Raw genomic sequence first — 26,260 nt, 5'->3', positions numbered from 1 at the left:
TTTCACACCGATTCACAGAATTGTTAGGGCTGGAAGGGACCTCTGGAGATCATCTAGTCTGACAAGGCAGGCCCACCTAGAGCAGGTTACGCAGAAACACATCCAGGCGGGGTTTTAATGTCTCCAGAGGGGAAGACTGCATAATGTCCCTGGGCAGCCTGCTCTAGTGCTCTGCCACCCTCAACATAAAGTTCTTCCTCAAGTTGAGGTAAAACTTCTTCCATTTTAGATTATGGCCATTGCTTCTCATCCGTGCCATTGTTGGGCGCCACTGAAAAGAGTCCCAGAACACCCTAGGTTGTTTTTTTTTTTTAAACACCCTGGTTTGTAGTAACTACTTTAAACCACATCCTCGGCAGAACAAAGCACCTTTTCGACTGCAGAACGACTTGCTCTGCAGTACCGTACCTAACCTAACCTAACCTAACCTAACCTAACCTAACCTAACCTAACCTAACCTAACCTAACCTAACCTAACCTAACCTAACCTAACCTAACCTAACCTAACCTGACAATCTGCCTCGCACGTTGTATCCCGTAGTAAGCGTCTCAGCGCCGGTCCCTCAGCCGAGGGCAGAGCCTCGGCAGCTCCACCTGCTGCAGCCGGGCGGGAGGGCGGGCGGGCACGTGTGCAGCGGGCGCCCTCCTCCGCCCGGGCCCCATAAAGCCGGCGCTGTCGGCTGGGTGCGCCGTGGGGCTCGCTGGCGGGACCGGGCCGCTTGGCCCAGTCCGCTTCGGTCGTGGCGCCGGCTCTCCCCGTCCGCTGCGGGTTGCTGGGAGCCCCGCCTGGGCAGCGGCCGAGCCCCGCGGCCCCATGGAGATCTCCCTCAAATACCTGCCCGGCGGGCGGGCCGCCGCCAGCGGGTGAGCGGGACGGGGCTGGGGGCGGTGCTGGAAGCTCGGGTCCTGCAGCACGGCGCGGCAGAGAGCCGGGCTCAGGGCGTTCCTTCGGCTGCGGGAGGGGCAGAGCGCCCCGGGGCACAGCGACCGTGTGGGGCCGCGATAACGGGCGCGTCCCGCTGCCCCGGGGCATGGCGGCATGGGGCATGGGGTGCCCGCTGCGGGGGGGCGCGCCTGTCTGGTACCGCGCCCCGCAGCGTTCAGGCACCTGGCGAGCAGCGCGCAGGCGGGGGGCTTACTCTGAAGCCGTGCCTTTAGCTTGCGGCACAAGGTAGGTCCGAACGCCCTGGTCGCTTGGGGTCCGCGCTGCCCGGCCGTTCGGCAGCCGCAGGGGCTCCTTCGTATAGCGGTGCGGGTCCCGCAGTCGCGGCGGGGAGGTGCTGAATGTTCGGCGTGTGCCCCTTGCTCTAACTGCCGCCTTTGGTAGCGGAGGCTGTTGGTGCTGCTCCTGTGGCAGCTTAGTGGCTGGCAGCCCTGTGAAAGGAATGGGTTTTCTCCCAACTTCTTAGTGCTCACCTTGCTGAGGAGTGCTAGGCGATGTCCTCCTCTGGGCGAGCTGTGAACTTGGTAAAAGAACATGAAGGTGAGGCTGGGGTTGCTCAGTCTGATATGTAGAACTCTCTGATTCTTTGTTTTTGTTCTTCCTACCCCACCAATTTTGTGAATATCTCTCATAAAGCTTCAGTAGACTTTTTACAAGGGCATGTAGGAATAGGGCAAGGGGAGTGGTTTTAAACTGACAGAGGGGAGATTTAGGTTAGATATTGGGAAGAAATTCTTCCCTGTGAAGGTGGTGAGGTCCTGGCACAGGTTGCCCCAGAGAAGCTGTGGCTGCCCCATCCCTGGTAGTGTTCAAGGCCAGGTTAGACAGGTTTGGAGCAACCTGGTCTAGTGGAAGGTGCCCCTGCCCATGGCAGGGGGTTGGAACTGGATGAGCTTCAAGGTCCCTTCCAACCCAAACCATTCTAGGGCTCTATAAATATTCTGGAGCTGCGATGGACACTGTCAGTGTTGCTCCTGTAGTGAATTGTTACAGATCCACTTTTTAAAAACATTTTAGGCACTTGATTGAATGGAGCTTTTTCTTCTGGGTGAATAGCTATGTATTGGACGTGTATTTCACAAGTAGGTTAACTATACACTGTAGTCATTACTGTTGAAACCTCTTTCTTGAATAGAATACTGAGCTTTAAATGCCTCACTCCAAAACCTTATCCAAATAACACATTGGCCTGCTAGATACAGCATTGCAGTGGTGGCTATAGTAATGCAACTTTTAGAATTGAATTGGTAACAATTATTATTTGTGACACATTATGCTTAATGGCAGTTAGAGATACATGTAAACATGCCTAGTAGAGTTAGTAGTTATTCACAAAACTTGCTTGTATCAGTGCTTTACAAAACATACTATGGAAACCTACTTAAAGGTGTTAGTTACTGTGTCTGGATGGAGTTGAGCCATTACTCTGCCTTGAGCTGGGTGTTTTGTGTGGATTATTTGGCTAATAAACATTTGGTAAGAACTAGATGATTTGTTTTAAATGTGGTAAGTCATTGTTAATCAGAGCTTTTTAATGCTTCAGCTGAAGTTTCAAGTTCTGCAGATTTAATGTTTATTTGGATATTACTTTGAATCTGTCCTAGTAACAAATATATTATACAATTGCTGTATTTCATCTCTTGACAAATTATTTCTTAAATACTACACTGCTGAATGCCTATTCTGTATTGGCCAGCAAAGCCCAACAGCAATACAGGCTTGAATCTCATGGCTTCCTCTTACACTGGAAAAGTATGTTGCTTTCCTTGGCTGAATTTCCTACTCATAGTTTCTACAGTTAACTAATAAAGGAAGCTAAAGGTATCAGTGGAAATAATCCCTAGCCAGTGGAGTTAAGCGAGAGTTGTGTAAATGTGAAAGTACTGTTATTAGTAAACATAAAATTTGTAGAACAGTAAGGGCTTGAAAGACGGCTTTGGAAAAAAACCACCATGTTTTCTGTGGAGTGTATTTGATTATCAAAGGAAATGGTGTTGCTATCACTACTGATACTCTTACTGAAAGCTTAGGGGAGGATTTTGCTGAGGTCTTGGGGTGATTCTTATGTCATACCTTTGTGCTTTAAGTCTTGACCAGATCCAGCTTAAACCTGCTCTGTTTCCCCTTTCTTCCTCTATGAGTTGCTATGAGTTTTACTCTGGGTTAGATCTTGTTTGCTGTGTACTGACACAAATGCTTCTGCCTGTTCACGAGAAGCTGTTACAGGAGCAGCAATGTGTTTGGGTGTCAGCGCAGGACTGAAGAACATACATACCTGTTTCCCTAGAGAATACTTGTGTCTATAATTATCATATCTTTTTCTGTCAGATGTTTAAATTTAATTTTTTGTCCTAAACATTATTAGAACAACTCTAGTATGTTTTTATTATAAATCTAAATTGGAGTGTACCATGGTTTCTTTTTCTTGCAAGCTTTGCTGTGTTTTTCTTACCTCAAAACCAGAATCAGCTTGCTTCCCATCATCTTCATGTATGATTGATTTAAGGCTGCGCAATAGAGAGAACCTTTGAGCTCCTAATGTTAAAATAGATTTTTGGGGTTATTTCACTTCCTCTTATGAGAAAACATGACAGTATTTTAACTCATTTCTCTTGTGAGACAGCTGGCTCTAGCAAATCAAATGTACTTTGTGGTCTACAGTTTGGGCTTAAATATCTGTACACTTCAGACAAGGGAGCATGAAAGAAGTAAGAATGAATCTGAAAACTTGGAAACTATGCTTTTGGTTTTGACCTTAAGAGAAAATGTTGTCCTTTATAAAATTCAGAACGTGGGGGGTAATTTTCTGTATGGAAAATGGAACTGATAATTGGTTTCTGATACCAGCTTCAGGTATATGTTACTAACTGATAACTGGCTTCAGATACAATTGCTCTGTCTTAACACATGGAGGAGAAAAATTACAAGCTTGGTTCTGATAGTAGGAAAGTTCTGACAATTACTGTACTGGAAAACAGGGTTAAAAAGACCAGGAAAAGGGGAAAGTTTTCAATGTCCCGTTCAGTGGAGAGGGAGAAACTCAAAGTGATTTAAGACTCCTACAACAGCAGTGCTCTGTGCTTGGTCCTCTGATTTTTATTTTTTTTTTCTTTTTTTACATGCCCAGATATTTGAATAAATAAATGCCTATGAGTTTAGCCCGTAAAGCTGCCTGTTCATAACAGAAGCGTGCTATGAAGCCTGCTCTGGTTGTTTAGTCTCTAAGGAACCTTTTTCTGGTGGTAGAATGTGGGTTATTCAGAGAAATGTGTTAACAGTGACCCCCATTTCAAACTTTTAGTTTTAAGAAAGAGCTAAATGTGTACTTGCTGTTAGTATTACAAATCATCATATTTGATACCTGTTTCCTGAGAAATAGTTGTGTGGATGTTGTGTTTTGATGATATAATGAGACTGAATGATTCTTATTTTCAATTATGTGATATAGGGAAATAGCTTTTGCATTTTGTTGCAAAACAAACAGAAAACTGTTACAGACCTCTTATATAAGTCATGTGGTGATTTGAAACTGCAGTATGAGGAAATTGCTAAAACATTCTATTGGTTTCTAATTAACATATTATTTGTGGCAGAAATATGATGGCTCAGTCAGATTTAGATCTAAAAGAGACCGCTTTGAAAGAGGATCTGAAGTTCTACTTCATGAACCCATGTGAAAAATACAGAGCAAGACGTCAAATACCATGGAAACTGGCTTTGCAGATTTTGAAGATACTTATGGTTACTACACAGGTAATCCTTCCTCTGCTTTTATTCTTGGAAAGCATAGCAATGACGTGCAGGAGAAAGAGGTCTGTGGTTCTGGGCCTTTGCCATCCCTGAATATTTATTACTGACTTGAACTTCCTGCTTCAGTCCAGAGAGGAAAAAAATACTAGGAAAGGTGTGTTGAAGAGGTAGAATAACACAAACTAAATTGCAAAAGCTTCCTGGAGATTTTGGGGCAGTATTTGACCAGATATTTTGCTGGTTTTAAGATAATACTTTAAAGCAAATGATGCAAATAACTTAGTGGTAACCACTAAATCCAACACTGTTCAGGCTTGCTGTCACAGTATGTTCTGCTTCCTGTTATGTTCATAGAGTAGAGTTTCATTGGACTGTTTCAAAAGTGGTATTTCTTGAAATCTAGTCAGTAACTTGAAATGTGTATGTTCAATGTACATGCTATGGTTCAATGAAAATGCTATGGTCTCTAGTAATGATGGGAATGACTGGGCTGAATCAGATGTTTCCCTTGCTTCTGTCCTCAGATGATGAATTTCAAACAGTCAGGTACCTGGCTGGTAGAGGCAAAGAAGAGGGAGTGTTTAAACTGCACTGGTATCACAGTGTAGCTGGTTATTTTACAGTCCACTAAGAAATGGTGACTGGGGATTGAGGGAAGCAAAATGGGATGCATGTATAAATAGAAATTACTTGTCTGGACCTTTGAAATGCAGGACTCTGACATTTGAGTGTTTGCAAGAACAGCAAGTATACAACTCCTGAAAGCGTGCTGAGTTGCAGGGTTATGGGTTTGTGTTTGACTTGCCTGCTGGAAGGAAGCGTAACTCCAGCTTGGGTGTCCCTGTGTTTTATTGCCCACTCCTGCTTTTCATCTCCCTGCTGGAAATGTGACGGGGTCTTGGGCCCCACTTGGCAGAGAGTCTGTGTGCCAGTCCTGACAGGGTTCTCCCTGCCGGCAGGAGTGGGATGCAGTGGTCAGCCTCTCTAGGCAGGGCTAGCTAAAATAAGTTATATACACTAGTGCTGGCACAGCTGTGACCTGTAGGGACGGAGCTGCTGAGACCAGAGAGCGTATTAAGGTGCATGGAGGGGGATGAGTTAGAGTGGGCAGTGTGAGCACAGTGTAGGGTAAGAGGAAAGGGTGCCCCATGTTTACTGGCAGCTGTACCTTGGATGTGGATTATTGCCCTCTATTCAAAGACGGGGCAGTAACCTTTATGTGTCAACAATGAGACAAAATACAGCTTCACACGGCTCTGAAAAGGATCAGAACTTTCAGTCTGTCCTGACTTAAATTCCTGGGGGAATCACTGAATGTGTGCTTTTTCTGTCTGCCCTCCCAGTCTCCCACTATGCTTTGTGAGCAGAAGGGGTGCAATGCTCTGCTGTTTGGCTTCTGAAGGCCGCAAGGTTTTTCTGGGTTACCACTTAACATTTTTGTTGTCAGACCTGGGTCTTGCTCAGATGCCAGGCAGGTAAGTAGACAAAAGAAGGAAAATAGTGTCCGAAGGAAGAGGTGTTGCCACTCTGTAGCGACGTCTCAAATGTGAGCTAATACCAGACGGACAGGTTCAATAAGATCTCTCTACTTCAAGAGTCTTGCCCTCACTCTGAAAGACAACCTAGCAGCTGGTTTATCTGCTTGACTGGAAAGCAGAAGTGCCTTCTGTCCCAATGTGGGGAGTAAATCTTTTTCCAACACTGTGCTGAAATCCCTCAGGGAAACCCTCCTGAGTATGTTTTATTTCTCTGTATTGTATTGCAGCTGGAAGATCCCTGATTTTATTCATTGCTTTTTTTTAATTTTTTTTTTTAGAGATAGTAGCTAGAGTGCTGCAGCGATACTTGTAGCATTCAGTTGGTGATTTTTGTTTTGTAGTCAGCTGAAAATACAAAAAGTTGATTTAAAACATGGCTGAAAGCATGAAGATTCAGTTTTTAGTCTGAAGACTGCATATGTGCAGCAGAGTTGACATCCCCTTTTCAGTTTCCTGGCTGTGACTTTGCTGTACAGCCAGCCTTGCACCAAATGGTCCTGCTGCATGTGTTCTTTTAGCCTGCCCCAGCTCTAAGCAATTACGTTCTAGATTGAAAGATGATGTATTCCAGTGAAGGTGTAAAAATAATAGGTGTGCTTTCCAGTTCTTGTTTTGAATGAAGGAATTTGGATGTTAGTGGAGCCTCTGCTGTGGGGGATTTCTAAGTTCACAGTTCTCTTGCTTGCACTTTCTCACTCTTGCTTCTTCCCTTCTGCTGGTTTCTTTTGGAGCTTGGAAATTCCATGCACTAATGAGAGTTTCATGTTTGCTATTAGTAAGCAGTTTAAATCCAGGATGAAGGGTTAGCTATTTAGAATCATAGAATACAATTTGTGGCTTGGGATATCCTCATGCTACTATGCCTGTGAATAAACTCTTGTTGCTTAATTATTTTTCAGCTCCTGGGCTCCATTTATGTTTTCCTTGGTGGTGGTGGGAATGGGAGCTTCCATTTGGTAGGGTAACACAAACCCCGAGTAGTAATTCTGCTGTCTGTTTCTGCTTCTCATTATAACCTCCTTAACCAGCACCTGGGTCAGGCAGGTGATGCTTTTTGTTGCTGTGGAGTCCCACATGGGTTTGCTCTAATCTTGTGCCATGCCAGAGGTAGGAAGAAGGTACAGAAATCTGTCCCATAGCAAAGGAGGGCATTTCTGGTGTAGCAGGTTGTGCTGTTTGCAGCCTCAACAGAAGTTTTGGCACATTCCAGTGAGAGTGGTTGGTCCAGGATGCATGAATGTGGCAGTGATCTATCTGCCTGATTAGTTCCTGCACTGTAAGTTTTGGAATCAGTTGGAGACTTGGTTTTATGTTTCTCATAACCCTGCTTGTGGTAACCCTTAGTATTCTTATGGCATTAGTTACAGGTTCTTTGCTCCTGTTGTAGCAGGGTTACAGGCACCTTTCTGTCTTGTGTTTATTACAGTTCAAGGTTGTTTCCTAAATGTTGCTTCTTTACCAATGTTCAAAATTCAGATTTATTTTCTTTTTTCTTGTCAGCTTGTTTTTTTTGGTTTGAGTAACCAGCTGGTGGTCTCTTTCAAAGAAGAAAACACTGTTGCTTTTAAACACCTCTTCCTGAAAGGCTATTCTGGAGTTGATGAAGATGACTACAGCTGCAGTATATATACACAACAGGATGCTTATGATAGCATTTTTTATGTTATTAACCAGGTAAGTGTGTGTTTATGATGTGTTTATAAAGCCGATGCTATAGCTATAAATTCCTTCTAAGGTTCTGGTTTTCCGTCTCCATTCTTGGGTTTTAGTTTTGATGTTTCAATGGATCAATGGAGGGTCCTGAAGTTGATGTGTAACATCTGCATTTTTGTCTCTTGGAGATGAAGCTAAACCAAAATCTCGCTTGGGTAGTACTGAAATCCAGGAAATCAGAAAATCACTCATCATGCATGAACTAGAACCTTTCTTTAGGTCTTACTTTGAAGACCTATGGGGCTGAATATACCTATGCATGGTATTCAGAAAATTCATGCTTACAGCTACACTGAATTGCAGCTTTGTAGTGAGTGCCAGAGCCCTCAGAATGGGGAATATGGTACTTCCAGGAATGTAGGGGCACTCACTCTGCTTTAGGGATGGTATTTTAAAGAACAGTCCCTTCATAATCATGGGAGGAAAGTGAGGGGGAGGGGGAAACCTAGGATGAAAATTCAGTAAAAGCTTTTGTATTTAATTGAACATTAGTAGGTTCAGAAGTCACACACTGAAAGGGGGGGATATTTGTTTAAAATGAAATGTCTCTTGTGTTTGGGTATGATGATAAGGCCAGAAACAATTCGCACTGGATAAATGGAGAATGGCTTTAAGCCACGTTTTGTTTTCCCTGACCTCAGGACATCAGCTCTGACATTAGATTTAAAGCGGTTTTGCTCCTTCAGTTATGCCCAGCAGGCATCCTGGAGTCACAGGATCCTCACAGGCAAGAAGGCTATACCTCCTTCTTAAATACGGCACTCACATGGGGACTTGCTGCTCCTCTGCCATCTGCTCTAAGCAGAGCCATCAGCAGATCAAATGTGCTGTCTCTGCTGTCCTGGACAAGGCCAGGACTCTTATTCCTGGTACCTTAAAAGAGTGTTGAAGTAGTTTCCTCAGTCTTCCTTTGAACTCTCAATATCACCACTATTTCTGCTATAAACTGTGCTTGTTTTTCTTCCTTGCTTGCTTTGTCTCCCTTTCCTTCTTTTGTAGGCACTAAGGCTGAGGTGAAGTGCAGATAGAAGACAGTAGAGAAATAATAGCTTTATATCCTCAAGAATGAGCCGATGTGTGATACAGGCATCAGGAAAAGGTCTCTTCATAAAATGTCTGTGTATAAATGTAGACATATGCTTTAAGGAGATTAAACTTGTATAATCTGTGCTTTAGTGTTGTATGGAGTTCCTAAAGCTTTTTGTTTCTTGTAAGACTTCATAGAGCCTGCCTCCAGGTGAACACTATGACTGGTGTTGCTTTTTGGGGGTTTGCTGTTCTATTTTGTTTCTAAAGGATGCCTGCTGGGAAGAGCCAACCCTGGTGATTCCTAGTCTAAAAGCAAGTGTTTTTTTTTTTTTGAGAATGGGCAGGTAGAAGACATAGGTGTTGGTGTTTTAATTTGAACTGCATGGTTGGTGCAGGGGTTGTAGGGCAAGCAGAAGGATATGATATTACAGAAGATGGTAATAGTGAACAGCAAAACTGGAGTTGTGAAAACTGAATTTTAGGCTTTGTGTAATGTACCACTGGGGTATTTTCACACTCTGTGGGCACAAACCTCCCCTTCCTCCCCCTGCAAGAAACCAATAGCAAAAAACCCTAACACTCTTTTCCACTTTGAAGAGTATGCAGCTTTTCCTTGCTCCTCTCCTGGGTCCAATTTGGAAGTTTCTATTACAAAGCAGCCATGTGGAGTCATTACACTTGTACCTGCCCCCTGGCAGAGTCTGTGGGACCTGGATGTTCTGCTCTCTGCCCTGTATGGGGCTGCTTAGAAATGTATCAATGGGGATTTTGCTCTTACTGTTTCATAGTGTTGTTTGAAAGTGGCATGCGAGTAACCCAGAGCCACAGGTTCCACTGTCGGGAGAGCAGATGCTGTGAAAGCACATGTGGACCGAGCAATGGCTGTTAGACGCAGTGTTCTAGAGATGTCCTCAGAGGGATGTGGAGCTGTGACTAGTGACTGTTTCCATTCACTTGACCTGCCTTAGTCAGGCTTGGCTTCCTTAATTTACTCTGAGTTAAGATAATGTTCTTCACTTAGTTCTTAACAGGGTTTGGAGGCTGTACTTTTCTTCCAGGCTGTCTAAACTTGTTGCAAGCTCAGCAGTGAGGACTTGAACGGGCACTGAGGCAACCGTTTGGATGGAAGTGTGGGAGCTCCTCTTGCAGCTCCTTTTGGATGTGGAGTGTGTGGTGGCTAATGACTGCTGGGATTTGTTTTTTACCCCACAACATGGTTAGTGGTCTTAATACCCATAGGAAGGAGGAAATAGGATGACGCTGAATGATTCATAACAAAATCCATGTTTAAGGGAGAAAAAACAGCTGACCAATTGTTTTGTTTTTTTTAGGAATGGGGAAGCCTTGTCTGGCTTCCCATGTTTATTCACTTCAGGCATTCTGGGAAACTGAATGCTTCCTTCAGAGCAGACCAGTGCTGTATGTTGCCTTGAGCTCTTTTGCTAGGTGAGGTAATGATAAAACCCCAAATGAACTACTAGATGTTTATACCTTATTTCTCAAAGGGCTGTGGTCTGTTTGGCTTCTCTTGAACAACATTAACTGGTGCTAAGCTGAGCTGGCAGGCAGCTGCCTCGCCTTCATGGTTGGTCATTGATCTCTCCAGCTGTTGAGGAGCCAAGAGCTGTGGGGAAAGCTGTGCCCAGGGCGTTTGACTCACTTATGCAGGACTGGAAGGTGTGATCCCAGGGTTCAGAGGATGTATCTTGCTTCTAACAGACACTGAGGATCTGGAAGGCAAGTTGTGAGAGGACTGGCCTTGAATGGAGTTCCTTAGGGGTGCTCAGGGCTTATCCATGAGTGGCTAATGCTTGGCTTGGCATAACTTTATTCACTTCCATTTCTAGCCCTTGTTTTTAATTTGTATCTTGCATATGAAAAAGGTGACTTGTGCTATATTTAGAGTAAGTGGAAAAAGAAAGTACACTCTCATAGGCATGTTTTTGTGTCATGGTTTAACCCCAGCTGGCAACTAAGTACCATGCAGATTCTAGCTCACTCCCCCTGCCCTGGTGGGATGGAAAGAACTAGGAGAAGGTAAAACCTGTGAGTTGAGAGCGGTTTAATAATTGAAATAAAGTCAAATGTAATAGTAATGAAAAGGGAGATAGTAAAACAAGAGGAATAAAACCCAGGAAACAAGTGATGCACAATACAACTGCTCACCACCTGCTGACTGATACCCAGCCCAACCTGAGTGGTGATTGGCCCCTTCCAGGTAACTGCCCCCAGTTTATATACTGGGCATGATGTGCTGTGATATAGAATATCCCTTTGGTTAGTTTGGATCAGGTGTCCTGTCTCTGCTTCCTCCTGGCTTCTTGTGCCCCTCCTCACTGGCAGAGCATGAGAGAGTGAAAAGTCTTTGATGAGGGTAAGTGCAACATCAGTGTGTAACCAGCATTGTTCTCAGACTAAAGCCAAAACACAGCCCTGCACCAGCTACTGGAGAAAAAGCTTAACTCTATCCCAGCTGAAACCAGGACACTTCTATGCTTGTGTAAAGCAGGCAGGTTAAATTACTCTTGGAGGCTGCCCAAGCTCTGTGTGTGTCCCTTGGTTGCTGGTTATATGGTGAACATGTGGCTTCCTGCCTCTGTCACTGCACAGGGAGCAGGTTTGGTTTTGCTCTGGGAGTGGTTTTGATAAGAACTGTGACTTGGATTGTACATAAAGCAATAGAGTTTCAAGTGGTGTGAAAACTTAATACCTTCATGAGATGAATACATCAGATGTCCCTGGAGTGTGTATGGTTAGTAGCAATACTACATTAAAGTTGCTGCCAGGCATCTCATTAAAAGCTGTGTGCTGGCTTGCTGTCTGGCATGTGGGTAAGCATTTGCAGTCAGCCCAGTGGGTACTGGGCTCCCAGTCACTGTCACCAGGATGCCAATCACTACTAATTAATGGCCAGCAGCCTTCTTAGCTTCCCATGTGAGATCCACTCTATGTGAAAGTAAAGCTTTTTTATTTTTAGCTTTTTAATGTAAAAAGCTGTATTGATACAATTTTGAGATTACAAGTTACTGTTTAATGTAAAAAAAGATGGCTGGCTATAACTTAATGCTTCTGTTTTGTTTTTAAACCAGTACAGGCAATTAAAGAATGTATCCCTGGGGACCCTTGGTTATGAACATGAAGGATCAGGTTTAAAAATCTGTAAACAACAGTACAAGAAAGGCACAATGCTCCCTTCCAATGATTCACTGAACATAGATGTTTCTACTGAAACAGGTATGGTACTGTTGTACTAAAAAAGGTCTTGCTGTGGAGTACTTATATTCTAATGCTAAATCAGTGAAGTTTAAAACCAGTAGCTTTTTTCATGGCAATCACATGAACATTATCATTCCTCTTCCCCATTTCTCCCTTGGTTTTTAGTACCTGCCTAGAAATGATAGCTGTGTAGACTTATAGGAAGCTCTTTTTGACTCCTGTCATTAGTGGGTTGTGGAGGTCTCTGGTTGTTTCCCCTTCTCCAAGAAGCAGGTTCAAATACAGGATTCTGGATGCTGGTCACTCTGAGCACTCAGTGGTTGGGTGTCCCTTGCGGCCTCTTGGAGCTGAGTCCTGGCTGCTAGCTGCTCACAAAATTGTACATCAACCTGCTTCTGAGCCCACTAACTGGGCCTCTGTATGTATAGCTTGCCTTAAAACTAACGCTCTGCATGATCATGACTTGCCCTTCAGTCTGATTAGCACAGTTTTATTCTGTTTTCTATACAAAAATGTTAAGATTACAGCTTTTCCTCTTTACTTTCCAGAATGTATCTTTTTAAAGCCACAGGAGCTAGCTGGTAAGAAGGCTGAACTGAAGCTGAACTCCTCTTTCTTCAATCTTGAATTTTACAGGTAAGGTGGTGATGGAGATTTTCTTTATTTCAGCTTGTCCTTTCACATGAATATGGTGGATTCTGACTCATGCAATTTGCATGTATGTGTTTGTCTTGTATTTAATATACTTTTTAAAACATCCAGGCTTATACAGGTTGAAATCTCCTTCAAGCTGAAAGGCATTGCCCTACAGACCATCCATGCCCGTGAACTGCCTGACTGCTATGCATTTCAAAATACTGTAAGTGAATACGAGGTATTGCACTTCCAACACTGGATATATAAGAGCTAAAGCGAAGGGGTAGGCATCATCCTCCCAGCTAGACTTCCAAGGGAGAAGTAGTTGAGCATGTCCTGGCCTCCAGCCCTACTTCCCAAAGGCTGCTGAAATAGTGTTTCCATGTGACAGTATTGTTTTGTAACATATTCCAGCTGGTAACTTCAAAACCTGGGAAACACATAAATAATTGTTCTTCTAAAGGTTAAACTCGAAGTTTGGCTTCTGAAAACACTACTTTTTATGCAATACATGACATGTTCTCAAATTATGCCTAGACGCAATTTATGCTGACAGCTTTCTCAAAGCTTACCTGACCAACAAGTATTAATACATACTGTGTCAAAACACTTAGCTGGATTTGTTTTCTGGAAGGAAATTTTACTAGTCTTGTTTCTGATACACTTCTGTGTTTCCAGATAACTTTCAATAACAGAGCCCACAGTGGGAAAATCAAAATCTATTTTGATAGTGACACTGATATTCAAGAATGTAAAGACTGGCACATAGTTAGCTCTGGTAAGTATGGTGCGTGTGTGCATGATAGCAGCATTATGCATCTCCTGTCACTTCCCCTGCCCTGTAACACTCTGTCCAGTGAGATACTCCCCATCCTATTCATCTGCCTCCAGCTCTCAAAACAAATAAATACAGCTCATCTTGTGCAAGTCATCAGCTGGGAAATAATTCCTTTTTGTGAGGGTATTGAGGTGAGATGACGGGTATCTCTGTTGTGCTGGTGTGTGTTAGCAGCAAGCTCTAACTGGAAGGAGGATGAGTATGTATTCTATAGTTTTTAATTGTTCTGCTGCTCTGAGATTGCTCAGATAATTTAATGCATTAACAGTGGTGAATTCCAAACTCAAACCTTCTACAGCTTTCCTTTCTTTCCCTATAATTGAGGTGTTCTTTTTCTGAAAGTAAGGATTTTATTTTTGTGCCACTGCTGTTAGGTTTAATGATGTGCATGAGCATAGGGTGGTACCTGCCTTGTATTTGTAATGTTAGGGCTTGGTTTGACAGCTAAGAAATGTGCTTTGAAGGTCCCTTCAGAAGAATAGAAGCTGTGACTGAACACTGTGCAACTGCTTCTCCCATGCATTGACTTGCTGTAAAGGACTGTGGTGGGGTGATAGTTTAGTATATATGTATATAATATATATATACAGCAGTGTGCTGTATAGTATCTTGATCAACAAATGTGTCAGATGATCTGCCTTTTGCCTGGGCAAAGCTAGCTTTTATCTGATAATACCATGTTGTACTGATATTAAAGTGGTATCTTATAGTACATTCTGAAGAACCACAAAGTATTTTGCCTTGCATCTGTATACAATAACTTCTTACAGCTGTCTTTCAACTAGCTGTTCTTTATTTTGCATGTAATTAGCAGAGGAAGCACACATTATTCTGTAATAAAGGCGGTAAACTGAAGTGTTACTGCAACAATGAAGTGTTTCCCTTTATATTTCTGTAGTTAAAATCTATGTGATGAAAGATGTAGGGACAATTGATGTGAGTAAGCAAAGGAAAACACCCGACTTGAGTTCCCATGAGGGCTTCTAAAGCTGTGAATGAAAAGAATACAGTACAGAAAGTCAAACAAGTTTGTGATTGCAGGTCAAGGAATGAGAAACAAGGCAGGATTTTACTTATCTATTTACTTCTTAATTTAATGATGTTGATACAGGCCAAAATCTGCATTTCTTTTAGCCTGTGTAGTTGTAACACTGTTGGAGCACAAATGGGCAGGTAAACTTAATGGAAAAAGGTGACACCTGTGTTAATATACCCATTTATTGGTTTTACTTTGAAGAACTTGAACATACTTTTAATTCTTATAGTCCAGTCTCTGTAGCTGTTTTCATGTAATTCTCTGATCAGTTGTGCTTATAATATGCTTGTATGAAGAATATTTCTTATAACCTATCTATTTATGGGGTGAGAGTGTTTAAAGGCAAAATAGGGGACATCTTATAACAATTTGTGCTTGGATGTGAGGAGACTAACTGTACTTCCTTTCCTTGGCTATACAGTTCTCCAGAAAAACACTCAATATATTCTAGCCTTTGATGGATTTGTCATTTTAAGTTGCTTTGCTTCTCTCATCCTTTGCACACGATCTATTGTTCTTGCCATGAAACTACAAAAGGTAAGTTCAGTGCTTATAATCTCCATGCTTCCTTTATCTGTTCTGTTTGCTGCTGGTCTTGTGAAGTAGTACAGTTTGAAACATAAAGTAGTAAATACCTTGCAGGATGTTGCTCTCTTACTGTTATCCCTATCTCTAGAGAGGATGTATAGATGTCTGTGGTGAACGGTTGCTAGCTGTTTGTGTAGTGCTGTAATATGAAGTATTTTGTTATATCTCTCAAGGCCAAAAAAAGGAGACTTGCAGTTTTCTGGTGTAAGGTTTTTTGGTTTGTTCTGTTTTTTCTTTTTTCTTGTTTTTGTTGTTGTTGTCCAGGATTTTACACAATACTTCCAAGTCTTTGTGCTCTGAACAACCAACATATCCTGCACCTGCAAAACATGAACTCTTCCTTCCCTGCTTCAGAGCAGAATTCCCATAGAGGTTTTGTCACAAGTAATGCTTTAATGAACATCCCTGCAAACCAGCTCTAACTGGAGAAAATGTGAAGGGTAGCACATAGTCTAACTCTGGCTGGGTTTTTGTTTTTCTGGGGCTGGAACCACCCTTTTTCAGTTCTTTTTCTCCCCCAGCAATTCCTGATCAGTCTGCTGGCACCTTCTTCCCCGCTTGCCCTCCTTTGCAGGCTGAGACTAGCTCTGTCCAGCTGCATCTCGAGCTGTTTGCACAGCTGCGTATCAGCAGACTTGGCTCTTCTGGTCCAGATGCTAGTGCGAAAACACAAGCTGGTCCCTGAGATGTGCCAGCTTATAACTGCTAGTTGATATAAACTTCACAAGCATGTGGCTTGTGAGAGCTGGAAAAAGAGTTCAGGATAGGTAGGATATGAAAGCGCAAATATTTGTCTTATTTAAAAGCTATGAAGAAGATATATTGAATAAGATAGGTGAAGAGAATGCAGCCCAGTAAAGGCATTGTCAAACTGGTGTCAGGGCCATCAGCATTTACTCATGAGCAAAAAGAGCAAGTGAAAGCAGATGGGCAGTGTTGGGTGTGGGAAGTAATATTGTTGGCTGGATTGGAAGTGAGAGCTCTTGCTTTATAGCTGTCTTTGAGTTATTAATTCTCTTTTCCACTTATTTGTTGAGTGGTTTTGCTCTGTTGGAGGTGGACAGAAACTTTTGCGAAGATGACTGAAGAGGGGATAACAAACCATGGTTAGGCTAGTGGGGATTTGTTATGAAGTCAGCTGTTCTGTGGAAACAGTTCTTCTTTTTTCTCAACTTATTTCTTTTGCTATTGAGAATGACTTTAAAGCTATTATTCCAGCAAACCCTATAGGAAAAGGGGGTATCTCAAACTTGAGTACTGCTACACTACTGGGCAACTGTACATATTTTTCATTGAAGATGATCTGTAACTAACACCTAAATGCTTGTCAATAGAGATTTGTGAACTTCTTCTTGGAGAAATACAAGCGTCATGTCTGTCATGCTGACCGCCTGGAGTTCATAAATGGATGGTATGTCCTGGTAATTATCAGTGATGTGATGACAATCATTGGGTCAATCCTAAAAATGGAAATAAAAGCCAAGGTGAGAGTTTAATACTTCAGATAAAATATTAGGCTGGTTACAAACATATGTAATGTTGGGGACAGTTTGGGGACAAGTGAAAGTGAGCCGTCACAGTCACTAGTCATCTTGTTTGGTTTTGCTAGTTGTTATTTCTTAGCACTTGTTGGACTAATAACTGGTTTCAGTTGCTCTTCCCAGAATCTTTCAGTAAGACCATGTAAGCTATTTAAACACCTTATTTCCACAGTGCTCACCCTGGTGTAGGGCCAGTGGGTGAACAGTTCCTAATCAACCAACTAAAAAAACCTAAAACAACTTGGGTTGTTGCTTCTGAGAGAAGTAGCAGTACTTACTGCACAGGGAAATGAGAGTCATACCCTGGGATAAAACACAGCTCTGACAGCTTGTTAGAAGCATGACTATTACAGCCTGCTTTCCTGCCCTGTCCAAACAACAGACACAGACAGTGCTACCTGCTAGTCCTTGACCTCCTAGTCCGGGCTTGCTGAAATCAGTTATCTGTCCAGCTGGCAGCTCGGAAAGGGAATTTTGGTTTAGGATTTTTGTTTACTTGCCTTTTTTTCCTCCAGTAGAGCTGTATGTCAATAATTCATGTATTCACAAAACCCCATATTCTGGGAAAAACGGGGTAGGTAGTGTGCTGCTCCTGCTTAGTGTGTACTAAGGCTCAAAGGGCAGATGCCCAGAGTGCACCTAACAGGAAGCACTTGACAGCCTCAGCTATATGGCAAGGTGGGGGATGGGGGTAGGAATCTTGATCTTATTGTAATCAGCTCTAGCCTTCTGAAGTAAAATGCAAATAGAATTGGTTATAAACTTCACTGGTAGTAAAAATGATGTTCAGGCTCTGAGCAGCCGGTAACCTGCTCAGAGATGTGAATGTGTGTAGCATGGAAAGGGCTGTAGTCCTGAGGCTTGCTTTTCATTTAAGTGATGGGTTGTGTTTTTCTAAATAGGCAAACATTCATTCACTAACAATAGCTTTTTATAAGCAAAACCTGGGAGGTATTCAAGCTAATTTAAAGTCTGTTATAATGAAAGGGCTGTAATTATTCCAGACTGTGCATGATCAAACCTGAAGAGTATCAGCACAGATGTGCTTTCATTTGCAGCACTGTTACGTTTGAGTGGTCTCAGTAAGTAACTGCAGTTCACTTTGATCTGATTTTTGTGATGTAGCAACATCCTTTCAATATTGGACTGCCCTGCTTTGTTTGAACTGGTGGAACTCAAATAGCTGTCAAGCTGACATACCTACTGCTTTGTAACTTGACCACCTGCTCTGTTTGGATCCCTCAGAACCTCGCAAGTTATGATGTCTGCAGCATTTTACTTGGAACATCAACTTTGTTTGTCTGGGTTGGAGTCATCAGATACCTGGGATATTTTCAAACCTACAATGTAAGGCAGAAATCAAATATTTAACAATCAAAGCATGTATTTATATTTGTCACTTACTCAGGTCTCTAACTTGTGAATTTCTTCCCTTCTCCTTTCTTCCACCCTGACTTGTAGGTGCTTATTTTAACTATGCAGGCATCATTGCCCAAAGTGCTAAGGTTTTGTTGTTGTGCTGGGATGATTTATCTTGGCTATACTTTCTGTGGTTGGATTGTCTTGGGACCTTATCATGAAAAGGTATGTCAGCAGTGTTAATCCTTTCCTGGTCTAATGATGTGTAAGTATTTGTGTCTATAGCTCCTAGTTGTCACAATGGAAATGGGTCTTAATGTTTGTGTTTAAAAGCTGTAATGTGAAGAACATGGGAGTGTTTCTCCTTCCACGTGTACCTCCTGCCCTTTTAACAAAAGAACTGTATTCTTGCTTTCACTGTGCGCTTGAACTCAGTGTAGTCTCCAGTACAAGGTTGTGTTTGTGATGACCAAGTGGTCTATCTGGGTAATGTCTGTCTGGAGGCTAGAGGGCATAGGTCTGTATCTCTTTCGCCCTCTTCTGGCAGTCCCAGTTCAGTTGAGTTGAAGAGGCACTGACTAGGTCACTGTTGAAATTTCTGGGGATCTCCTTGGCTCTGACTTTGCTTTTCCAAACTTTTCCTGTGCCATGTAACTCCAGCTCTTGCATCTTGACTCGTAAAGGGGTGGATGAATGCTTGTCTTGTTTAATTTGCTTCCTGTGTGTGGGTGTGTTGTGGGTTTTTTGTTTGGCTGCTTTGTGTTTGTTGTTGCGCTGTGGTTTTTTGCTGGTTTGTTTGTGGGGTTTTCTTAGGGTTAATACTGGACTGTGTGCCTGGTATGTTGCCGTGTCTGAAAGGTACAGGAGTAAGGCTTTGTATGTTCCAAAACAGCAGCAAAACAGCTGTAAAGCTTGTTTTGTTTTGTGTTTTCTTAGTGGATGCAGTAGATGACCGTTCAAAAACGGGCAGATCCCTGTTGTGATAAATTCTAGATGTCCATTAATGAGTTACAAATGTATAACTTATCATTCTTGATCTCCAGTGATACACTATATATACTGTAACGGGGCCACATGCTGCAGTGCCTGCCTCAGCTTCTCATGCCCCCAGAGCTGGGATTCCTCTAATGCTATGTAATTCTGTCCTCTGAGAAATGTAGGCATTCTGCCTGCACATGTTTTGAATTGATGACAGCATATTGTTCTGTGGGCCGCTGGCTGCAGCGGGATCCTCTGTCATACTAGAGGCTCAATTGATTATAACGGGCACAGCATAAATACTGTTGTAGCATCCTTGCAGCAAGTACATTAATTATCTGAGCAACAGGATATGTGGTCAATAATACGCTTTTCTATGAAAATCGTACCTCTTGCTAAATACCACAGATCAATATGAAGGAAAGCAGCTGTGCTTGAGGGGTTCTCGTTTCTGTCCGTTCCCGGAACCCCACTGGGAGGCAGTGTGGCTCCGCGCACAGCCGGACGAGCCCCGAACCGCTCCCGTTATCCCGGATGAGAAATGGGAAGAGCCTTCCCTCATGAGCAGGTGAACAGGAGAGAGATCCTTGTGCTCAAAAACCTGGAAATACCAATGTTGCTCTTCTTTCCTCTACTACAGCAGGAGAGAGCATTTTGTGTTATCAGTGCAGGGGCTTGTAGGTGAGCAGTCCTTAGCAGGGCACTTGTGCCAGTGTGTCAAAACCTGTGGGTTCAGAATTTACCTGTCCAGTGTCTCCCTTCTTGCCAGGTAATGTAGTGCTGGGTTTCATAATGGCCTCAACATTATTAATTATAAGCCATAGGTAAAAGCAGACCTGCTGTTCCTGTACAACAGTATGTTCTCCATATAAGTATACACTTCTTGACATCTTGTTTTCAATTTAGAGCCCCAGTGTAAGTGGGTGTATTCATGTTTCTTCATTGCTAATAGCCACATTAAAACATTGTGCGCTAATTCATATTGTTCAATATAGTTAACAAATCCAGTATTTGAGGAGGGTGGGGAGCAGAGCAAGAGGGGAAAATCTGCTCACCTGGTGGCTGAATGGAATTTAGCCTCAGGATATATTCCAGCTTGGGGAAGTGGAGTTAGGAATTTAAGATAATGTCCTTGAAACAAAACCGTGCTTTTGTCTAGGGTATGCTTCAGTAGCTTCACAGTACAGCTATAGCTTGTACCTACAGCTCAGAGAGGGCTTTCTGAATGACAGACAGATGGTGTTGTTGCAAGAAATTTAATTTAGACCACTTGAACTCTGAAGGCTATATCCTATCTCTAACTGCTTAATACGGTATCAATTACCCATACTGCAGTAATGCTGCAGAGCTGGGAAACCAGAGGATGTGGATTCTGTTCCAGCATACCACTGATTTACTGTATAGATTCTGTGAAATCACTTTATCTGCAAATGGAACGATATCTTCCTGTGGGTCTAAAATGGATTAAAATTCAGTAACTTGAGCTTCCTGTGGTGGTCAGTTATTGACCATTTTGCCATTGAGCATCAGAAGGTCATTTCTTGATAATAAATAATCTTAATTCTGCTGTTGATATATAATGCTTAGCCCTTGATTATTTTCTAAATGTTTATTACTGACATGTATGTTTTGGCCTGTATGTAGAGGAAAGAGTGTGGTAGCATTTGATTGACTGGATTGGTTGCTTTCTGTAAGTAAAATTCTGTTACAGAAAAGGTTGATTTGGTTGTGTGTTGCTTGGGTTGGTTGGTGTTTGTCCTTTTTTTTTTCCCCCACTTTCCCTTTAATCCAGCTGATTGCTCTTCATATTATAATAATAATTTTTACTCACTTTCTAGTTTGAAGATCTGAACACTGTGGCTGAGTGTCTGTTTTCTTTGGTCAATGGTGATGATATGTTTGCCACGTTTGCTCAAATCCAGCAGAAGAGCATGCTGGTGTGGATGTTCAGTCGGTTGTATCTGTACTCCTTCATCAGTCTGTTTATATACATGATCCTCAGCCTGTTTATTGCACTCATTACTGACTCTTATGACACCATAAAGGTAAAACAGTTGTTTTCTGTTATACTTCTAACCAGTTTGGTACTCATTCTTGTTAATGACTCAACACCATAGTACCTAGCATCAGGCATGATGACTGGTAAGACTATTAACATCTTTTAGCTTAATGTCTGATGAAATTGGGAGGATGGGTGGGTAGCCATCCAAATGGCTAAGCCATGATTGGTTTGGAAAATCATCCTCAATGTGTTTATATTTTCTGCTGCTTCACCTGGTTTCAAAAGAGTAACAGCTAATGGAAGCGTGAGTGGAGTCAGTTTTTATGTCTAGTTATACAGAGCTGGATAAGGCTTGTTTGAAGTGAATGTTTCTTTTCATGGCCTCAGAAGCTGAGGTCAAGAAGAGTTTGCTGGCCTCTCAAAAAATATCCACTTGGCAGGAGTGTGGCAAGGGCCAAGCAGATAACTCTAAGCTCATTTAGGTGTCCACACTTGCTTAATGTGCTGTTTGGAAATGTGTGTCTAAAGGGAAATATCTTCTAAAAGACCCAGTACTTCTCACTCAAGTTAAAATTGTGCCATCCAGTTCCAGTATAAACTGGCTGAAAGGGAAATGAAGTTTCCAGTAGTTACCTTTTGTTCTTGTGCTGTCTCCCCTTTGTGCTCCTGGTAGCTGCAGTAACCAGTGGGAAGGCAATGTGGATCATGCTCTTTAGTTTGCATCCCTTTCTTCTCTTAGTGTCAGATAAACAGGCTAGCAGAATAAGGCTGGTCTGGCATGAACCACACCTTCCAGACCAAGCAACATCTCCACTTGCTAAGCATCTCAAAATACTATTTGCCTGTCTGTGCTTATTGGATGGTCAGACCCACAAAATGGTGTTTTACTGTTTCCCTCTGAGCACTTCATGTAGATCAGTGGGAAGCCATTTCAGTGTACTGAACTGGTGTTACGCAGAGCATTTCTTAAGCATGGCAATCCTGGATATCCACATTAGGGCTCTTCAAATCCAACATTGAGGATCCTAGGGAAAAATGAGCCCAGGGAACTTGCAGTGAGTACAGCAGCTGATGTGAACAAGGAAGAAACATCGCCAGTATGACCTGAGATCAGCTGCTTGGTCTCTTATAAACAGCAAACAAAAGGTGAAGAAATCTGTGAGCAATGTCAATTTTAGGTCACTTAGATTGCTTTGTTCCACCAGTTACATATGTGGTGTTTCTAAGGTGGGATTTTAGTTTTTTTGTCAGACAACAGTACTGAACAAATGAACCAAATAGACTGACTTTGACTGTCACAGTCTAGGGGAAACTTTAGAACACCTCATGTGCAGTAACTTGTCATGTGTTGTAAATAAAATGCCTTTTCTTCCAGAAATACCAGCAAAATGGGTTTCCAGTAACAGATCTCCATGAATTTCTGAAAGACCACGGCAGTGCTGGTTACAGAAAAGAAAGGACTTCCATGCCACTTGCCTGCTGCTGTGGAAGGTCAGTAGGGTATTTTCAATGTCTTTTTGAGAAGTACATAAGCTAGCTTCTCACTGCAAAGTGCTGTATCACAGATGCTGGAGCATCCAGAATTCAGCCCGTGGAGTATTTGGACACTGTTTCTCTCTTGGGTTTTGCCTGTTGCTTGATCTCTAGTCTGGCAGTGGTGCAGGGGTGGCAATTCTGAGCTTAAATGCATGTTTTAAGTGTTCTGTTGATATGAAAACGACCATGTAGAAACTGGTGGAACTTGATGGGAGAACTGCAGAGTAAAACGTGGAACTGCCAAGGAGTCAGGAGCAAACTAAGTCTCTCCTGCTTAGGGTTTTGCAAGTCTTCTTTTTCTAAAAAGCTTTTCAACTAGGCTGGGGATAGTAGCAGAAAGTAAGAGTATGTGTTTCAGCCAGAGAGTAGTACTTAATCCCAAAACTAGGCTGTGTCTGTAAGACAAACTGGTTTAATGCCATCTGTCAGTATTGGAAACACACTTGTATGTCTGATGGCTACCAAACTCAAGCCCTTGGAGGTCTTAGTGGTGCTTTTTAAGCTGATGTTGGTGAGAGATGAGCATCTTGCCTTGTGCTTGCTGGTCTGGAAGTAGACTCTCTGAATTCTGTTTCTGAGGAAACCTAACACACCTCTGAATGCCTAATTGAGAGGGGAGAGAGCTTATTGCTGTCCCTAGGCAGTTCAGGAGAATTCATGCATGAGCACAGAATGGTTGTGGGTGCTTTGTATGGAAGCCAGGCTATGGGAGAAAGAATAGAGCTGAACATGAACACTTGATCAAAATTGGTGTAACAAATACTATTTTAGCAGTGGCATACTGCTACTTACATACTGAGGCTTTGTGAGGTGCGGCTTTATACTTTTGGTGTATTCTGACAGAAGGAAGCCTCATAGCTAAAAAGGAGCATGCGAGATGATGGTTGGCAGGTATCCCAGCAGTTGCTGTGGACACTTGAAAGTCAACTAATTGCAAGAACTCCAGCCAGCTACAGCTTCAGGTTTCACATCCAAGTCATTGTGCAGGATAAGAGATTTTTGTCTGCTCGAGCATAATAAATATGCTTTACTGTAGAGAACTGAGAGTGCAAGCCTGGTAGCTGAAGTGAAAATCTAGAGCTCTTGCTACTATAGCAGTTTCTTCTTGGTTGTCCTAATGCAAGTCCTGTAGTTGCTCACTATAATGGGAGCGAGCAGAACAGAAGGATCAAAATTTAACTTGGTTTTCTATGGGTAAATGCATTTCTTGCCGATTTAGAACTTGAATTTTTTTTCTTTTGCAGACAACAGAGTGATGACAACTTGATACTTATTAATTGATTACAAGTTGAAATTCCTCACTGATATGCAAAGAAAGAATAGCTGTATGGAGAAGAATAATCCTACAAATTGCAGTAAACCCCACTATCTGGACCTTCCTCACTGTGGACAGACTAATCTTACCTAATTGAAGGTGCTGGGGGAAGAAAAGCTGCTAATGTGACCTCAGGTGGCTGACCAGGAGGAGAGCCCAGAACCTGTGCCTGGAGGAGGGCTGTGAAGAACTCTGTATTCTTGCCCTACATTCTGTCCCATGGGAGAAGACTGATACTTGAGCATTGTCTGTGGGAGCCCTGTTTTCTAATTGCCTCTAGGAGGAAGGAAGGTAGCCCTGAATGAACTGTTGTTGTTAATAAGAATTATATGAAAATAATTTTAAAGAAATAATTCCTTGTTTAAAAAAATACCAAAAGGCAGTAAAGAAGGGAGGAGTTTTCCACTTAAAATGATGCATTTGGCTTGTAATGTCTACTTGGCACAATTAATTTCCTTGAAATAAATCTATGTACAACTACAGAGCTGCACAAAAGTGCAAAATAATTGCTGTTCTCCCTCTTGTATATTGTTTTAACACAAACAGATTAGTCTTTTCTTTAACAGCTTTACTAAAAAGCAGTTTGTTATCCTCTTTTTGTCTGTGCGTCTTTTCTGTTATACCTAAAACGTGCATACTGTGTCCAAATTAAACTTACTACTTCAGCTCTAGGTAAGTTTTTACATGGTTGGAAACTTCCTTGGCAAGCATTGTATGAAAGATGATGAAAAGATTATTGCTTTTTTTAAACCTACTTTTGATTTATTAGTATTACACTGTTGTGTTGCCAGAACCTGGAGGACAAATTCAGGCAGAAACAATGCCATGGAGTTGACTTGCCTAATTACTTCTATTTCAAGCACATGTTCATTGGAAGAAAGTATGTAACAACTGAGCCTGGCAGTTGGTTTGGTCAGGTGTCTTTGGGATGATCATCTGTGAAGTACTGTATTTCACCCTTAGATCTTTATAAACTTCTTTCAATGAGAACAGAGCACTTCCTGCAGCTTTAGAGCACTTTCAGTATAGTACTGCATGGTGTTAACCAGATGCTCTGGAAAACTTTCAGTGGTACTGACTGCCCCAGGGCTGGATGGACTATTACCTTAGATGTTCCCCTTTGTCTGAATGGGGCTATCTGCTCCCTAGAAATACTTCCTGTAGCAGATGATGTTTGCTTCAGTCTGAGTGTGTTGGCTAGAACTTGGCATTGATATGTGTCCTTAACTGCTTGGAGCTGACTTGGGAAGTTCTGGCTTAGTGCTTCAGATGGCAGTGGCAGTTTGGAATGCTGTCCTGGTGTGAGTAAGTGAATGGCAGCTTCTTAATGTCTTTCTTCTTCCTTTACAAGAAACTGGGGGGGGGAGTTCTGGATTCACCTTTTCTGGTAGGTTGAAAATAATTTTTTTAACAGTCCTGTCTTCATCTTCTGCCTCTCTGGGGTGTGTAAAGGAGAGGTTTGCAGCTTCTCCAGCAGTATTTCTGGCCATTGGTAGGAGCGGTGGTGACTGAGCTCTGGAAGGAGGTGGTGGTACTCAAATTTTTCCTGCCTAGCGTTTGCCTTCTCAATAATGAGTACTTTTGTTGGAAATTAATGCCGTTTTGTCTTGCTTAGGCTGCTGCTCGATGTCTGACAGGGACAGTTTTTGTCAGTGTTGCCATGTAGCCAGGCTTTGCAAACTTTGATGCTTCTCTTGATGAAATGTCTTTGACAGAGAATCTTTTCCCTATTCCCAGTCTGAGCAATGCCTTGCTGTGGCCTGAGCTGTCACTGCAGCTTGTGGGTAAAAATTACACTGCTACCTATAACCAAGACTTTACACTGTCAGGCAAAGATTTTCTGTAACTCTTCATCAAACAGATGCTAATTCTCTGATCTAGAACAGAGGATTACTGCTTTCCACTCCCAGTTTTACTCTCGGTGTTCACAAGTACAGTTTGTTGGGGTCAGTGTTAGTTTTTTAGTGTGTGCTCTGGGGTCTTGGATAAACAAAGTGCTCTTTAAGCAGGCAGCAGAAGACATTGACTAGTTGATGGCAAAGTTTCTTGTCCCATGCAGTGTGAATCTTGATTTGTTATATGTAAGATGCTGGTGTTTTCTGCTTTATGAACAGTGTGACAGGCTCATTGCCTTCTGAGGTCTAGTGTCCTCTCCTCCCTAAAGCGAGTGAGGTACATCCTGGACACTTGATGCTGTGGGCCATGGTGAATGAGCCCAGAGGCTCTGACTCAAGCTGTTCCT

General features: G+C 42.5%; 1 protein-coding gene across 2 annotated transcripts; it reads left to right on the top strand.

The window, feature by feature from the left end:
* The first annotated feature begins 714 nt into the window (after window positions 1–714).
* Window positions 715–24,524, top strand: MCOLN2 (mucolipin TRP cation channel 2). Of its 2 annotated transcripts, none has more exons than XM_057408349.1 (14): window positions 715–864; window positions 4,537–4,696; window positions 7,732–7,905; window positions 12,063–12,207; window positions 12,738–12,825; window positions 12,952–13,048; window positions 13,504–13,603; window positions 15,121–15,236; window positions 16,622–16,771; window positions 18,074–18,175; window positions 18,290–18,412; window positions 21,004–21,210; window positions 22,543–22,658; window positions 23,948–24,524. In XM_057408349.1, exons 1-14 carry the CDS (start codon window positions 815–817, stop codon window positions 23,982–23,984), a joined length of 1,665 nt encoding a protein of 554 aa, XP_057264332.1. In that variant the 5' UTR covers window positions 715–814; the 3' UTR covers window positions 23,985–24,524. The 2 variants fall into 2 exon arrangements, with proteins under 2 accessions (XP_057264332.1, XP_057264333.1); XM_057408350.1 differs by lacking the exon at window positions 715–864 and adding an exon at window positions 1,071–1,171.
* The last annotated feature ends 1,736 nt before the right edge of the window (window positions 24,525–26,260 follow it).

Source organism: Pezoporus wallicus, unplaced genomic scaffold (assembly GCF_028554395.1).
Source record: "Pezoporus wallicus isolate ANWC-B61680 ecotype Strahan unplaced genomic scaffold, APGP_CSIRO_Pwel_v1 contig_4238, whole genome shotgun sequence".
Taxonomy (NCBI): Eukaryota; Metazoa; Chordata; class Aves; order Psittaciformes; family Psittacidae; genus Pezoporus; species Pezoporus wallicus.
Note: the sequence above shows the minus strand (reverse complement) of the source record. Positions and strands in the feature narration are given on the sequence as shown.